General features: G+C 45.0%; 2 protein-coding genes across 3 annotated transcripts in view; one reads left to right on the top strand and one right to left on the bottom strand.

Annotated features, from left to right (window-relative positions):
• LOC139470360 (coiled-coil domain-containing protein 34-like) overlaps window positions 1–18,719 on the top strand; it is a 54,720-nt gene that overhangs the window by 26,416 nt on the left and 9,585 nt on the right. The gene's annotated exons all lie outside the window — the stretch shown is intronic.
• The window catches only part of LOC139470359 (uncharacterized), a 34,704-nt gene that overhangs the window by 14,648 nt on the left and 1,337 nt on the right, over window positions 1–18,719 (bottom strand). Inside the window, exons 3-5 of the mRNA XM_071252753.1 lie at window positions 9,799–9,897; window positions 787–1,554; window positions 240–461 (exon numbers count right to left, since the gene is read on the bottom strand). Coding sequence (XP_071108854.1) covers window positions 240–461; window positions 787–1,554; window positions 9,799–9,897 — 1,089 coding nt within the window. The remainder of the gene's footprint in view (window positions 1–239; window positions 462–786; window positions 1,555–9,798; window positions 9,898–18,719) is intronic.

Here is an 18,719-nt window from a genome sequence, read left to right as displayed (position 1 = left end):
TATATGGATGAGACAAACTGTTGTTCCTACAGATGTGAATGAGATTAACTTACGTGATCACATATATGGATGAGACAAACTGTTGTTACTACAGATGTGAATGAGATTAACTTACGTGATCACATATATGGATGAGACAAACTGTTGTTACTACAGATGTGAATGAGATTAACTTACGTGATCACATATATGGATGAGACAAACTGTTGTTACTACAGATGTGAATGAGATTAACTTACGTGATCACATATGTCTATGGCATGAATAAAGGTGTTGAGGAGGAGAGTGACAGCTTTACTGCAGCGGAAGATGACAGCTTTGTGAAGCGGTGGAAGACCTGTCTGGTCACATGACTCCAGGAGCTGCACGTTTGTTATTTCTGTTTTTTCATTGGTAAAATGTTGATGAATGCGACTGATGTCCGAAACTATCACAGATCTGTGAAATGCTGCAATTGTATCCTGAAGACATCAAAGTTACTGTTACAAGAGGCATTTGTATGTATGAGTCATAAGTAGTTTACTGTGTTCCAGATATGTCATGGCTTGTCAGCTTAATGTTGGTCTTAGACATTACGATAATGGTAAAACCATGAGGTGGTCATGGTGCTGACAAACCCTGAAACAGTATCAGTTTGAACTGGCATTTGAACCCTTGATCCTAGGTTTCTGGCATGACTAAGGTATGCAACTCTGCACACAAATAGTGGCACCCGAGGCCAACCGTGTCTCCTTCAAATTGTGTTGATAATTTACCTGATGGTGATCGAAAGAAAACATATTTTACCTGTATATCATTAACAGCATACAGAAAGTCTTTTGATTCCTGTGGCAATTCTGAAGTAAATGTTGTGTCAAGCATTTCATGCGGCCAAGCACACCAACCATTGACTGCTAATGTTCGCACCAGAGTTATCTCCCCTGAGATGAGTGGCCGCAGGATATATTTTTGTAGCTCCCTGATGATGTCATGAGGAGCAGATGAGACAACAGCCAGATCCAGAGCAGTAAGCCCATCAGCGTCACGCACTGTGATGTCTATATGACCTAGCAACAGCCTGATGATGACACCATGGGAGCTGTGCGCAACAGCCAGATGGAGATAACTCCATCCTTCCAGACTCCTCAGCTGGGTGTTGATATTACTCTGAAGTAAATGTGTAACCTCTTTTTGATCACTCATGATGATAGCTTCATACAGATCAGTGTCTTCAAACACGTCACTGTTCTGATGCTTCCGACTGGACTTGAAGAGGGACTGGATGGGGATTATGTTGACAAGCGTGCGCCATTTGGCCATGAGATCTCGGTTCCGTGATGGCTTCGTTGTGGATGAAGGTGAGCAAGCTGGGCTGCTGTTGCGGCGGATCATGGGTGAACGCACGACGCGGACAGAGTCGGGCAGAGAGTTGGTGTCCTTGGCAGCCATCATTACTGTGAGGCTGAAGCAGTTGTTGATCCTCTGACGTTTCTGGAGAACTCGCACATGTCTCTGTACATCCTGGATCTTCAAGACATCCATGTTGTCTTTGTAGAACTGAGGGGACAGGTCGTGCTGTAAAGATGTGTTTGGAAGCTGTTATACATACCAGGGGTATTCTGATGCAAAGTATGCAACAGCAACTCGAGTAAAACTCCTGGAACCTGTCATGTCACTGGCATAGAACAAGCAATTTATTCACTGATAACGCAAGTGTACTTCGTTTTTGTAGTGCAAGCTACTTACCTCTCAATAACAGTTTAATACATATCCTTTTACATCTGTTAACAGGCTGTAGATGTGATGTTAGCATGTTTCCAGTCATAACAATGGGTATTACTTGACAATGGCTCTCATTTTGATTAACTAGAAAATAGACACATTGAAAGTGGTCTTATAATGAGGATAGGGAAACCCAAAGAAATCTAAATACTGACAATATGTTTGTTGTCCATCCCCTGTCAATATCATATCACTTATCAATCATTAATTTCTTGGTGGATTGCAATGTATATTGCATAATATATTATGAATAGATCTTATTACTTGGTCAGTTCTCATCAGCTCCCTGGGGAGTACACAACCCAAGCTAATGTTAACAGTCGCATTAGCGTCTCCTCCTACCTGGTACCATTTCACAGCAGGGTGAACAGAGGCATAATTCGAATAAAGCCACATGCCTAAAGAGACCACATGTATGCCACCTCCAGTAACCATGCTGCCATTTCATCTTGCCCCCATTCAACATCTCAGCCTGTAATGACAGTGGAAGTATCCTATGGGAGATGACCTGCCCACATAGGAATGGATAGACTTGAAGGGCTTTCATGTGTATCTGGAGCACCTGCTCACAATGGCCATGAAACAAGGATCAGGTGGCCATGTAAAATAACCAATTAAGAGTTCTTGAAGATGGGAATGGGAGATTTATGTTTATCGCAACTGGCCAAAAAGCTTCTGGAATGAAATGTTGTCCATCAGTGTTGGTTCCGACATTAACCTCCAAAGCCTTGTCAAAGTTTGAACTGCTTCTTGGATGGAGCTGAAACGTTTGCAGGTGTTAAAGACCATAGCAAAAGGCATATATATATCATGGTTAACATTTATACTAAGTTATCTTATAATAATTAGATCTACATCAAGTGCTTTTATGAATTATCATGGAACTGTTCTAGGTGAACAATACCTTCCAAATGACGTGCTGGTTTTCTTGGGGAATTAGTCAGCAAAGAGCCAGAGTCACAGGAGACTAATCACAATTTTATTTACAAGAACAATTAACAATTTACAATATACTTAGAAATAACTGAGGGTGCCACAGAGAGTCGGTACACACTCTGGGCTGTGGGAGAGAGGTCTGCTTGGTAAGAGAGTCAAACCCCTTCTCTGCTAGAACTTACTTACTTACTTACTTACTTTGTAGATTTAACGTGCGCTTTCCGACTGATGCGTATTTCGCACACGGGCCCGGCCAGGCCATTTAATGTGTTTCCGAAAGGGGCGAAAGTGGTGTGTGCAACCCAAGAGGGGGCTTTAGGGGTTGCTTATATAGAATTTGGGAATTTTGAGATTTGGAATAGATGCCGATGGGGTAAGGGAGGAGAACTAAGGGAGCTGGGTATGGTGGATTTTTGTGTGTTTATGTAATTTTGATTTGGTGGATTATAGTGTTTTTAGATGCGTTTTATTAGTTCCGTTTTGATTAAGAATACGCCTAAGGCCTTGAAGTTTTCTAGTTTATTTTGTGGGTTTAGTATTGCTTCTAGAGTGGGAGCCTGGTTTAGATTGAGGGTGGTTTGTAATGCGGTTCGATGTGTTAGGTAGTGTGTGCAGTAGATGAGTGCGTGTTCTGGGGTTTCTAGTTGTTTGCAGTGTGGGCAGTTACCTGTAGTATGTTTTTTTATTTTTTTTAGGTGGTTATTTAGGTTGGTGTGTCCTGTTTGGAGTTTAGTGATTACTCTGTCGATTTTTTTTGATGGATGGTGAATTTTTGGTTTGGTTAGTGGTTTGCTGAGTACTTTTTTGATTTGGCTATTTGAGTTTAGATATAGGTTATGCCATTTTTTGGTGATTTTTTGCTTATTTACACTTTTAATTTCTGATTTTGAGATGGGAAAGTTTAAGCTTATTTCTAGGATTTTGAGGGATAGTTTAGCTGCCTTATCGGCGTTTTCATTACCGTATATTCCTACGTGGGCGGGTATCCACAAGAAAGTTATTTGTTTGCCTGCGTTAGTTAGGTCGTTGGAGCTTTTAAGTATTAGATTTATTAATTTAGGTCGGTTTTTGGTATTTTTGTTTTTGAGGGCTTGCAGTCCACTTAGGGAGTCGGTAAGTATTAGGATTTTATTGTGGTTTTTGGATTCTTGACTATGGAGGGCTGAGGCCATGCCCATTAGTTCTGCCGTGAATATTGATTGGTTGTTTGGGAGTCGGAAGGATTGTGTAGTTTTAGTTGGTTGTGTGGTATGGACTCCGAAACCTGTGTGTTTGGAGGTCGGATCTGAAGATCCGTCCGTGTAAATGTGACACCAATTTGGCCAATTTTCGTGTATGTATGCTAGTGTGGTGGTTTTAGCTATGTTTGGGTCGGTTTGTTTATTTATTTGGCTAGCTAGTGTTGTGTCTATTTTGGGTATTTTAAGTTTAGGGGTGAAGATATTTGATTGTTTGCAGTTTTGTTTAAGATTTTTAATTTGGTGTTCATTTAGGTAGTTTGTTATTCTTTGAGATATTGGGGTAAGTAAGGGGTGTTTACGAGCTAGAGCTTGGTTTTTGGGGCTGATATTTTGGTTTATTAGGTTTTGGATGAGAGGGTTTGATTGGGATGCGGCCCAGAAATTTAAGCTTAGCTGTTCCCTGCGTAGACTTAGTGGCATTTCTCCTGTTAAGGCCTGGAGTGAAGTGTAGGAGGTGCCATGTTGGGTGCGTGTAATTAGTTTGAGAGCCTGATATTGTATTGAGTCAAGTTTTTTAGATAGAGAGTTGTTTAGGGTGTTGTATATGGCGCAGCCGTAGTCTAGTTTTGATCTAATTAGTGATATGTAGAGTGAGAGGAGGGTATCTTTGGAGGCTCCCCAGTTTGAGCCAGTGAGGCATCTTAGGGTGTTTAGGTCTTTACTGCATTTAGTTGTTAGGTTTTGGATGTGAGCATCCCAGGTGAGATGTTGATCGAAGATAAGTCCTAAGAATTTGGTTTGTTTTTGAAATTTGATTGTTTGGTTGTTTAGCTGGAGAATTGGGGAGGCGGGTTTCATGTTTTTATGTTTGAATACTATTCCTGTTGTTTTTTCTGAGTTAAGGGAGAAGCCCCATTTGTCAGCCCATTGTTGTATTTTATTAAGAGATTTTTGGAGTAAATTTTGGGCCATATTAATACTTTTTGTGCGGATCCAGAGGGCTCCATCATCCGCGAATTTGGATGTGTTTACTTTAGGGGATAGGCCCTCGAAGAGATCGTTTATCATTATATTAAAGAGTGTGGGGCTGAGGATACTGCCCTGGGGAGTGCCATTTTCTAGGGGACACTGGTCCGATAGAGTATGGTCTATCCCCACTGTTATTTTACGTTCGTTTAGAAAGTCCTGAATGTAGTTTATTATTTGTCCTTTTAGTCCTATTTTTTTAAGTTTTTGTATTAGCCCGTTGTGCCAAACCATGTCGAATGCTTTGGAGAAATCCAGAAAGATGCCTGTTGTGTATTGTTTGTTGAGTTGTCCCGTCTTTATGTCCTGTTCTAGTCGGGCGAGATTATCTAAGGTTGAGCGGCCAGGAGTGAAACCGCTTTGATCTGTGTTTATGATGTTATTTTGAGTTAAGTAGTGTTGTAGTCTATTTTTGGCCATAGATTCCATTAATTTACATAGGTTTGAGGTTAGGGATATTGGTCTATAAGAATTTGCCTGGTTAGTTGGTTTATCGGGTTTAGGGATAGGGATGACTAGTGCCTGTTTCCAGGGAGTTGGTACCTGTCCGTTTTGATAGATTAGGTTATATAGTTTAAGTAGTGCCTGGAGTAGGTTGGGGGGGAGTTTTTTGATTATTTGGTAGGATGTTAGGTCTAGTCCTGGGGCAGTTCCCTTTTTCCTATTTTGGAGTACGTACTGGAGTTCTTCCATTGAGTAAGGTTGGTTTATTTCGAGGTTATCATTATTTGGTACTTTAGTAGGTTTGGCTTCTGCTTTAAGTTTTTGTTGGAATTTTTCGCTGAAGTTATTGTTGCTGCTTATGGCCGAGAAGTGGTTTGCTAGGTTATTTGCCTTTTCGGTAGGGTTGGTTGAATTGTTTATGTTGGGTGTTTTTTTGTGACGTTTTAAGCCTCTAATGGCGTGGATTTTTCGCCAGACTGTTCTGGCATCTGTGCGATTATTTACTCCTTCACAAAATAATTTCCAATCTTTGGTTTTAGCTATTTTGACTAGTTTTTGGACCTTGTGGTTTAGTTCGTGAGCTACCGTTATATGGTTATGGTCGCGTTTGGCTCTATTGAAGGCTGTTTTACGTTTGCGTCTAGTTTGTTCTATTTCCTCGTTCCACCATGGTACCGAGGGTTTGCCTACGTTATTTGTTTTATAAGGTATTGATGCTTTGGCTGCGTTAATTATGTAGTCTGTTAGGTTTTTGCAGTAGATTTCTGGGTCCTTATTTTCTAGTTTGGTTAGGTTGGCTTGGTTGCAGATATCCTGAAATTTGTCCCAGTTAGCTTGGTTATAGTTGAATTTTGGTTCTAGGTTTTCTGTTTGGGTAGGAACGTTTGTATTGCCTATGGTAATGTTTATAGGGAAGTGGTCACTACCTAGTGGGGCGTCGTGAACTTCCCATTGAGTGCTTTGGGCCAGATCTGGGGTGCATATGGTTAGGTCGATAGCCGACATTTTATGGTTTTTCTTATCGTATCTAGTTGGTTGGTTATTGTTTAGGAGTACAAGGTTATTTGTTTCTATCCATTCAGAGATTAGTTTGCCATGATTATCTATTTTTTCATCTATGCTCCAGGTGGGGTGGTGAGCGTTAAAGTCTCCTAGGAATATAGTTGATTTATTGCTTATTTGCAGTAATTTGTTTAGGTCCTCAGCTTGAATTTTTTGTTCTGCCCAGTGGTATACGTTAATGATGTTTATTTTTTGGTTTTTGAGAGTTATTTGGATGCCGTTTGCTTCTAGGTTTGGTGTGTTTATTTTGATTTCTTCATAGTTAATGTCTTCTCTGATTAGTATTATTAATCCTGCGGCTCTAGCGGTTTTAGGTTTGGCTCGGTCTGTTCTAACTGAGTTGTAGTTTGGTAGAGTAAATTTAGATTTTTTTGAGAATTTGGTTTCTTGGATACAGGCAATGTGCGGACCCTTATCTTGTTTAAATTTTGCTTTTAGTTCGTGGCCGTGGGAATTTAGTCCATTGGCATTCCACTGAAATATGTTTAGGCCTTCCATTATTTGGGCTTTTAGTGTTTGGAGGTTAGGTTTTGATTTAGGCTAGGGGTTTTTACTTGGTTGAGGTAGGGCTAACTAATTCGAGGCCTATGCTGAAGAATTCGAAGGTAAGGGTTGTCAGTTTAAGCTTATTTGCTACGGTATAGAAAGCTTTAGTGCTAGCGTTTGGGTTTATTTCCTTTAGCATGTATGCGAGAAGGATGGTTAAGTTGTTTAGTTTGTTGTTTGACATTTGCTGAGGCCTGTGTTTAAAGGTTTTGGTTTTTTGGGGGGTTGAGAGAGTTATTTCGTTTATGTCTTCCTCGGTTGTGCATTCATATTCTTCTGTGTTGTTAAGTTTAGTTTCCTCACATTCCATGGGGGTGGTTTGCGTGCGTGCTTGTGTTTGTGGTCTGGATGTGGTTTCCTTACTGTCTAGGTTTTCGGGTTGTGGTTGCTTGGGATCGGTTGTTGTTGCCATAGCGGCTGTGGTTTGTATGGTGCCGGGTTGGGTTGTGGCGGGCGTATTGTTGCTTGTTTTGCGTGCAGGTGTGGATGTTGTGAATGTGCTAGTGGAGGGTTGTGGGATGGACGTGTGGTGGATGTGTGTTTTGGGTGCTGGATGTACTCTTTGCAGGATGCCATCCCATGCCGAGTTTAAGTGTGGGGTGTTGTTTGGTTGTGGTGTGGGTAGCAGAGGTTGTTTTGTATGCTGTGCTTGTCTTTTTGTTTGGAGTTTGGCCGTGTCGATATTGATGTGTTTGTTGGCCTGTTGTGTGAGGGTGTGTCTATGAGGGCAGTGGTTGGATAGTGAGGAATGTTGTATGCTTTTACAGTGTATGCACCAGGGTGTGCATGTCCCTGGGCAGTCAGTTTGGGCGCATTTCCTGCATTTAGTTTTTTGGAATTTACATTCATTGGCTGTGTGGTTGTATTGGAGACAGTTAGAGCATTGTTTAACTTGTTTTATGTATGGTTTGACTTCTAATTTAGTGGTTGCTCCGAAGGAGATAAATTTAGGTGCTTCTGGATATTTAGCTGATTTTTGGAAATTGATTATGACTATTGGTGTGTTTGAGATTTTACCGTTTCTATTTGAAGTTATTCTTCGGGTGCTAGTTATTTTAGGTTGGGGGTACATATCTTGGTTATCGTTAGCGTCTTGTGCGTACATGTCTAAGTCTTCGTTGTTTTCTTTAGGATTTACTCTGATTACGCCCCTAGTGAATAGCTGCCAGTTTGGGGTTTGATGAGTTACTGTGTATTGGAAGATTTGGGTGATTTTTTTGGCTGCGTTGAGGGAGTCCTGGTCTGGGAAAATTATTTGGAAACCTTTGTTAGCCTCTTTAATTTTGTCGAAGTGAATTTTGTGCTGTTTGAACCAGATTCCTACTTTATTGGCTGTGAGACATTTAGAAAGGACGTTTATGGGGCCTGTAGCGCAAAAGTAAAGGGCGAATGTGGTGATGATGGATGCGGGCGACATGTTTGGTGGTGGTTGTGTGTTGGAACTGTCCAGCTTCCTTTTTTTGGTGTTTGTTGTGGGGATCGGCGATACGGCTGTTTTGGTGGGTGAAGCTACTGGTGATTTGGAGCCGAAACCTTCAGGTATGAGTGGGATGGATGTCCTCCCGGAAGTGTTGTGGGCTTCCGAAGGTGTGGGTGATTCTGTTTGGTGGATGTCTGCCTGGGTAGTGTTGCGGGAGTCGGACATGTTTTGCGGCTAGTGGGGTGAGGTGAGTGGATGTGGTGAGTGGGTTTGTGTGGAGTGAGTTGGTAGTGAGAGTGTGTTTTTAGGGAGTAGGTGGTGGGTACTGGTTGAGCAGGTTTGTTGAGATGTGTTTAGGTTTTTGAGATTGTTATTTAGGGGTTGTGGATTATCCTATTGTTTACCTATGAGGATTTTTAGTGTTTTTGTGGATTTGCGGGCTTGGGTGTGAGTAGATTTAAGAGAGAATGTGGGTGTGTGTTTTGATAATTACCTCCTCTGCTGGCTATCAGTGAAACTGTGCTGGCTTGGGAGGCTTTGCTGGGTAAGGTTGGCTTGGTGGCTGGTTGGCTTGGGTGGCTTGGTAGGCTGGAGAGGTGTTGCTAGCTTGGAGTACAAACTGCGACTGTGTGCTAGAACTTGGCTACAGTATGTATTTAATGAAAGTTTGAACAATAGAAAGGAATGTGATTGGTTGATACACGATTGGTTGTGTCCTATGCTAAATGGATGGCTGGACAGAGGGGAATACTAAATCCTGTTGGACAGGCACTAATCTTGTTGACATATTTACTAGATCAAGTGCTTTTATGAGTTATCATGGCGTAATATTTATACACCATTTCATATAATTATAGTTTAGCAAGTAATAATTCAACAACCAATCGTGTATCAACCAATCACATTCCTTTCTATTGTTCAAACTTTCATTAAATACATACTGTAGCCAAGTTCTAGCAGAGAAGGGGTTTGACTCTCTTACCAAGCAGACCTCTCTCCCACAGCCCAGAGTGTGTACCGACTCTCTGTGGCACCCTCAGTTATTTCTAAGTATATTGTAAATTGTTAATTGTTCTTGTAAATAAAATTGTGATTAGTCTCCTGTGACTCTGGCTCTTTGCTGACTAATTCCCCAAGAAAACCAGCACGTCATTTGGAAGGTATTGTTCACCTAGAACAGTTCCATGATAATTCATAAAAGCACTTGATGTAGATCTAATTATTATAAGATAACTTAGTATAAATGTTAACCATGATATATATCTGTTCTAAAAAAAAAAAATCTCAAAAACCTAAATACATATTTGGCTGAATATTTACTCGTGAGTTGAACACATGTGGTCTTGAACATGCATATTTATGAGTAAGATGAGTGATACATGTGGTGGTAGAGCCGTGCAGCCCACCGTGACCAGTACTCACAAGATCAGGGACCTGGTCATCTGCCCCAGCCTCACGCAGCACGGAGTACAGGTAGCCATCGGGAATACAGGCTGCATAGTGAAGGGCAGTTCGGCCCGTCTGGAATACACACAATGTATTCATTTATTTGTGTGTGCATAGTTATGTAATGTTACATAGAGCTAAGTTGGTCAGTGTGGTTGGGAATATACATGATCAGTGACAGTGTGGTGGCGGGTACATACATGATCTATGACAGTGTGGTGGCAGGTACATACATGATCAGTGACAGTGTGGTGGTGGGTACATACATGATCAGTGACAGTGTGGTGGTTGGTACATACATGATCAGTGACAGTGTGGTGGTGGGTACATACATGATCCGTGACAGTGTGGTGGCAGGTACATACATGATCAGTGACAGTGTGGTGGTGGGTACATACATGATCAGTGACAGTGTGGTGGTTGGTACATACATGATCAGTGACAGTGTGGTGGTGGGTACATACATGATCCGTGACAGTGTGGTGGGTACATACATGATCAGTGACAGTGTGGTGGGTACATACATGATCAGTGACAGTGTGGTGGGTACATACATGATCCGTGACAGTGTGGTGGTGGGTACATACATGATCAGTGACAGTGTGGCGGGTACATACATGATCAGTGACAGTGTGGCAGGTACATACATGATCCGTGACAGTGTGGCAGGTACATACATGATCCGTGACAGTGTGGCGGGTACATACATGATCAGTGACAGTGTGGCAGGTACATACATGATCAGTGACAGTGTGGTGGTGGGAACATTCATGATCAGTGACAGTGTGGTGGTGGGAACATTCATGATCAGTGACAGTGTGGTGGGTACATACATGATCCGTGACAGTGTGGTGGTGGGTACATACATGATCCGTGACAGTGTGGTGGGTACATACATGATCCGTGACAGTGTGGTGGTGGGTACATACATGATCATTGACAGTGTGGTGGGGGGTACATACATGATCATTGACAGTGTGGTGGGGGGTACATACATGATCCGTGACAGTGTGGTGGCGGGTACATACATGATCAGTGACAGTGTGGTGGTGGGTACATACATGATCCATGACAGTGTGGTGGTGGGTACATACATGATCAGTGACAGTGTGGTGGTGGGTACATACATGATCAGTGACAGTGTGGTGGTGGGTACATACATGATCAGTGACAGTGTGGCGGGTACATACATGATCAGTGACAGTGTGGTGGTGGGTACATACATGATCAGTGACAGTGTGGTGGTGGGTACATACATGATCCATGACAGTGTGGTTGAGAATATACATGATCAGTGACAGTGTGGTGGCGGGTACATACATGATCAGTGACAGTGTGGTGGTGGGTACATACATGATCAGTGACAGTGTGGTGGCGGGTACATACATGATCAGTGACAGTGTGGTGGCGGGTACATACATGATCAGTGACAGTGTGGTGGGTACATACATGATCAGTGACAGTGTGGTGGGTACATACATGATCAGTGACAGTGTGGTGGCGGGTACATACATGATCAGTGACAGTGTGGTGGGTACATACATGATCAGTGACAGTGTGGTGGGTACATACATGATCAGTGACAGTGTGGTGGTGGGTACATACATGATCAGTGACAGTGTGGTGGCGGGTACATACATGATCAGTGACAGTGTGGTGGCGGGTACATACATGATCTATGACAGTGTGGTGGTGGGTACATACATGATCAGTGACAGTGTGGTGGGTACATACATGATCAGTGACAGTGTGGTGGCGGGTACATACATGATCTATGACAGTGTGGTGGCGGGTACATACATGATCTATGACAGTGTGGTGGTGGGTACATACATGATCAGTGACAGTGTGGTGGGTACATACATGATCAGTGACAGTGTGGTGGCGGGTACATACATGATCTATGACAGTGTGGTGGTGGGTACATACATGATCAGTGACAGTGTGGTGGTGGGTACATACATGATCATTGACAGTGTGGTGGGGGGTACATACATGATCCGTGACAGTGTGGTGGCGGGTACATACATGATCAGTGACAGTGTGGTGGTGGGTACATACATGATCCATGACAGTGTGGTGGTGGGTACATACATGATCAGTGACAGTGTGGTGGTGGGTACATACATGATCCATGACAGTGTGGTTGAGAATATACATGATCAGTGACAGTGTGGTGGCGGGTACATACATGATCAGTGACAGTGTGGTGGTGGGTACATACATGATCAGTGACAGTGTGGTGGCGGGTACATACATGATCAGTGACAGTGTGGTGGTGGGTACATACATGATCAGTGACAGTGTGGTGGTGGGTACATACATGATCAGTGACAGTGTGGTGGTGGGTACATACATGATCAGTGACAGTGTGGTGGCGGGTACATACATGATCAGTGACAGTGTGGTGGTGGGTACATACATGATCAGTGACAGTGTGGTGGCGGGTACATACATGATCAGTGACAGTGTGGTGGTGGGTACATACATGATCAGTGACAGTATGGTGGCAGGTACATACATGATCAGTGACAGTGTGGCGGCGGGTACATACATGATCAGTGACAGTGTGGTGGCGGGTACATACATGATCAGTGACAGTGTGGTGGTGGGTACATACATGATCAGTGACAGTGTGGTGGTGGGTACATACATGATCAGTGACAGTGTGACAGGTACATACATGATCAGTGACAGTGTGGCAGGTACATACATGATCTGTGACAGTGTGGTGGTGGGTACATACATGATCAGTGACAGTGTGGTGGTGGGTACATACATGATCAGTGACAGTCAGTGTGGTGGTGGTTACATACATGATCAGTGACAGTGTGGTGGCGGGTACATACATGATCCGTGACAGTGTGGTGGGTACATACATGATCAGTGACAGTGTGGTGGGTACATACATGATCAGTGACAGTGTGGTGGCAGGTACATACATGATCATTGACAGTGTGGTGGGTACATACATGATCAGTGACAGTGTGGTGGTGGGTACATACATGATCAGTGACAGTGTGGTGGTGGGTACATACATGATCAGTGACAGTGTGGTGGCAGGTACATACATGATCAGTGACAGTGTGGTGGGTACATACATGATCAGTGACAGTGTGACAGGTACATACATGATCAGTGACAGTGTGGTGGCAGGTACATACATGATCCGTGACAGTGTGGTGGTGGGTACATACATGATCAGTGACAGTGTGGTGGCAGGTACATACATGATCCGTGACAGTGTGGTGGCGGGTACATACATGATCAGTAACAGTGTGGTGGTGGGTACATACATGATCAGTGACAGTGTGGTGGCGGGTACATACATGATCTATGACAGTGTGGTGGCGGGTACATACATGATCTATGACAGTGTGGTGGTGGGTACATACATGATCAGTGACAGTGTGGTGGCGGGTACATACATGATCAGTGACAGTGTGGTGGCGGGTACATACATGATCAGTGACAGTGTGGTGGTGGGTACATACATGATCAGTGACAGTGTGGTGGCGGGTACATACATGATCAGTGACAGTGTGGTGGCGGGTACATACATGATCAGTGACAGTATGGTGGCGGGTACATACATGATCAGTAACAGTGTGGTGGGTACATACATGATCAGTGACAGTGTGGTGGCGGGTACATACATGATCAGTGACAGTGTGGTGGCGGGTACATACATGATCAGTGACAATGTGGTGGGTACATACATGATCAGTGACAGTGTGGCAGGTACATACATGATCCGTGACAGTGTGGTGGCGGGTACATACATGATCAGTGACAGTGTGGTGGCAGGTACATACATGATCAGTGACAGTGTGGCAGGTACATACCTGATCCGTGACAGTGTGGTGGTGGGTACATACATGATCAGTGACAGTGTGGTGGCAGGTACATACATGATCAGTGACTGTGGCAGGTACATACATGATCAGTGACAGTGTGGCAGGTACATACATGATCAGTGACAGTGTGGTGGCGGGTACATACATGATCAGTGACAGTGTGGCGGCGGGTACATACATGATCCGTGACAGTGTGGCGGCGGGTACATACATGATCAGTGACAGTGTGGTGGCGGGTACATACATGATCAGTGACAGTGTGGTGGCGGGTACATACATGATCAGTGACAGTGTGGTGGCGTGTACATACATGATCCGTGACAGTGTGGTGGTGGGTACATACATGATCAGTGACAGTGTGGTGGCAGGTACATACATGATCAGTGACAGTGTGGCAGGTACATACATGATCAGTGACAGTGTGGCAGGTACATACATGATCAGTGACAGTGTGGTGGCGGGTACATACATGATCAGTGACAGTGTGGCGGCGGGTACATACATGATCAGTGACAGTGTGGTGGCGGGTACATACATGATCAGTGACAGTGTGGTGGCGGGTACATACATGATCAGTGACAGTGTGGTGGCGGGTACATACATGATCAGTGACACTGTGGCGGCGGGTACATACATGATCAGTGACAGTGTGGTGGCGGGTACATACATGATCAGTGACAGTGTGGTGGCGGGTACATACATGATCATTGACAGTGTGGTGGCGGGTACATACATGATCCGTGACAGTGTGGTGGTGGGTACATACATGATCAGTGACAGTGTGGTGGCAGGTACATACATGATCAGTGACAGTGTGGTGGCAGGTACATACATGATCAGTGACAGTGTGGCAGGTACATACATGATCCGTGACAGTGTGGTGGTGGGTACATACATGATCAGTGACAGTGTGGTGGCAGGTACATACATGATCCGTGACAGTGTGGCGGGTACATACATGATCTATGACAGTGTGGTGGCGGGTACATACATGATCAGTGACAGTGTGGCGGGTACATACATGATCCGTGACAGTGTGGCGGGTACATACATGATCTATGACAGTGTGGTGGCGGGTACATACATGATCAGTGACAGTGTGGCGGGTACATACATGATCTATGACAGTGTGGTGGCGGGTACATACATGATCAGTGACAGTGTGGTGGGTACATACATGATCAGTGACAGTGTGGCAGGTACATACATGATCAGTGACAGTGTGATGGCAGGTACATACATGATCCGTGACAGTGTGGCGGGTACATACATGATCTATGACAGTGTGGTGGCGGGTACATACATGATCAGTGACAGTGTGGTGGGTACATACATGATCAGTGACAGTGTGGCGGGTACATACATGATCTATGACAGTGTGGTGGCAGGTACATACATGATCAGTGACAGTGTGGTGGGCACATACATGATCAGTGACAGTGTGGTGGTGGGTACATACATGATCAGTGACAGTGTGGTGGCGGGTACATACATGATCAGTGACAGTGTGGTGGCGGGTACATACATGATCAGTGACAGTGTGGTGGGTACATACATGATCAGTGACAGTGTGGCAGGTACATACATGATCAGTGACAGTGTGATGGCAGGTACATACATGATCCGTGACAGTGTGGCGGGTACATACATGATCTATGACAGTGTGGTGGCGGGTACATACATGATCAGTGACAGTGTGGTGGGTACATACATGATCAGTGACAGTGTGGCGGGTACATACATGATCTATGACAGTGTGGTGGCGGGTACATACATGATCAGTGACAGTGTGGTGGGTACATACATGATCAGTGACAGTGTGGCGGGTACATACATGATCCGTGACAGTGTGGTGGCGGGTACATACATGATCAGTGACAGTGTGGCGGGTACATACATGATCCGTGACAGTGTGGTGGGTACATACATGATCAGTGACAGTGTGGCAGGTACATACATGATCCGTGACAGTGTGGTGGTGGGTACATACATGATCAGTGACAGTGTGGCGGGTACATACATGATCAGTGACAGTGTGGTGGCGGGTACATACATGATCAGTGACAGTGTGGCGGCGGGTACATACATGATCCGTGACAGTGTGGCGGCGGGTACATACATGATCAGTGACAGTGTGGTGGCGGGTACATACATGATCAGTGACAGTGTGGTGGCGGGTACATACATGATCAGTGACAGTGTGGTGGCGTGTACATACATGATCCGTGACAGTGTGGTGGTGGGTACATACATGATCAGTGACAGTGTGGTGGCAGGTACATACATGATCAGTGACAGTGTGGCAGGTACATACATGATCAGTGACAGTGTGGCAGGTACATACATGATCAGTGACAGTGTGGTGGCGGGTACATACATGATCAGTGACAGTGTGGCGGCGGGTACATACATGATCAGTGACAGTGTGGTGGCGGGTACATACATGATCAGTGACAGTGTGGTGGCGGGTACATACATGATCAGTGACAGTGTGGTGGCGGGTACATACATGATCAGTGACACTGTGGCGGCGGGTACATACATGATCAGTGACAGTGTGGTGGCGGGTACATACATGATCAGTGACAGTGTGGTGGCGGGTACATACATGATCATTGACAGTGTGGTGGCGGGTACATACATGATCCGTGACAGTGTGGTGGTGGGTACATACATGATCAGTGACAGTGTGGTGGCAGGTACATACATGATCAGTGACAGTGTGGTGGCAGGTACATACATGATCAGTGACAGTGTGGCAGGTACATACATGATCCGTGACAGTGTGGTGGTGGGTACATACATGATCAGTGACAGTGTGGTGGCAGGTACATACATGATCCGTGACAGTGTGGCGGGTACATACATGATCTATGACAGTGTGGTGGCGGGTACATACATGATCAGTGACAGTGTGGCGGGTACATACATGATCCGTGACAGTGTGGCGGGTACATACATGATCTATGACAGTGTGGTGGCGGGTACATACATGATCAGTGACAGTGTGGCGGGTACATACATGATCTATGACAGTGTGGTGGCGGGTACATACATGATCAGTGACAGTGTGGTGGGTACATACATGATCAGTGACAGTGTGGCAGGTACATACATGATCAGTGACAGTGTGATGGCAGGTACATACATGATCCGTGACAGTGTGGCGGGTACATACATGATCTATGACAGTGTGGTGGCGGGTACATACATGATCAGTGACAGTGTGGTGGGTACATACATGATCAGTGACAGTGTGGCGGGTACATACATGATCTATGACAGTGTGGTGGCAGGTACATACATGATCAGTGACAGTGTGGTGGGCACATACATGATCAGTGACAGTGTGGTGGTGGGTACATACATGATCAGTGACAGTGTGGTGGCGGGTACATACATGATCAGTGACAGTGTGGTGGCGGGTACATACATGATCAGTGACAGTGTGGTGGGTACATACATGATCAGTGACAGTGTGGCAGGTACATACATGATCAGTGACAGTGTGATGGCAGGTACATACATGATCCGTGACAGTGTGGCGGGTACATACATGATCTATGACAGTGTGGTGGCGGGTACATACATGATCAGTGACAGTGTGGTGGGTACATACATGATCAGTGACAGTGTGGCGGGTACATACATGATCTATGACAGTGTGGTGGCGGGTACATACATGATCAGTGACAGTGTGGTGGGTACATACATGATCAGTGACAGTGTGGCGGGTACATACATGATCCGTGACAGTGTGGTGGCGGGTACATACATGATCAGTGACAGTGTGGCGGGTACATACATGATCCGTGACAGTGTGGTGGGTACATACATGATCAGTGACAGTGTGGCAGGTACATACATGATCGGTGACAGTGTGGTGGTGGGTACATACATGATCAGTGACAGTGTGGCGGGTACATACATGATCAGTGACAGTGTGGTGGCGGGTACATACATGATCAGTGACAGTGTGGCAGGTACATACATGATCCGTGACAGTGTGGCGGGTACATACATGATCTATGACAGTGTGGTGGCAGGTACATACATGATCAGTGACAGTGTGGCAGGTACATACATGATCAGTGACAGTGTGGTGGCGGGTACATACATGATCAGTGACAGTGTGGTGGCAGGTACATACATGATCCGTGACAGTGTGGCGGGTACATACATGATCTATGACAGTGTGGTGGCGGGTACATACATGATCAGTGACAGTGTGGCGGGTACATACATGATCCGTGACAGTGTGGTGGCGGGTACATACATGATCAGTGACAGTGTGGCGGGTACATACATGATCCGTGACAGTGTGGTGGGTACATACATGATCAGTGACAGTGTGGCAGGTACATACATGATCCGTGACAGTGTGGTGGTGGGTACATACATGATCAGTGACAGTGTGGCGGGTACATACATGATCAGTGACAGTGTGGTGGGTACATACATGATCAGTGACAGTGTGGCGGGTACATACATGATCAGTGACAGTGTGGTGGTGGGTACATACATGATCAGTGACAGTGTGGTGGGTACATACATGATCAGTGACAGTGTGGCGGGTACATACATGATCAGTGACAGTGTGGTGGGTACATACATGATCAGTGACAGTGTGGCGGGTACATACATGATCAGTGACAGTGTGGCGGGTACATACATGATCAGTGACAGTGTGGTGGGTACATACATGATCAGTGACAGTGTGGCGGGTACATACATGATCAGTGACAGTGTGGTGGTGGGTACATACATGATCAGTGACAGTGTGGTGGTGGGTACATACATGATCAGTGACAGTGTGGCAGGTACATACATGATCCGTGACAGTGTGGCGGGTACATACATGATCTATGACAGTGTGGTGGCAGGTACATACATGATCAGTGACAGTGTGGCAGGTACATACATGATCAGTGACAGTGTGGTGGCGGGTACATACATGATCATTGACAGTGTGGTGGCAGGTACATACATGATCCGTGACAGTGTGGCGGGTACATACATGATCTATGACAGTGTGGTGGC

Source organism: Haliotis cracherodii, unplaced genomic scaffold (genome assembly GCF_022045235.1).
Source record: "Haliotis cracherodii isolate W230 unplaced genomic scaffold, xgHalCrac1.p SCAF_20, whole genome shotgun sequence".
Taxonomy (NCBI): domain Eukaryota; kingdom Metazoa; phylum Mollusca; class Gastropoda; order Lepetellida; family Haliotidae; genus Haliotis; species Haliotis cracherodii.
Note: the sequence above shows the minus strand (reverse complement) of the source record. Positions and strands in the feature narration are given on the sequence as shown.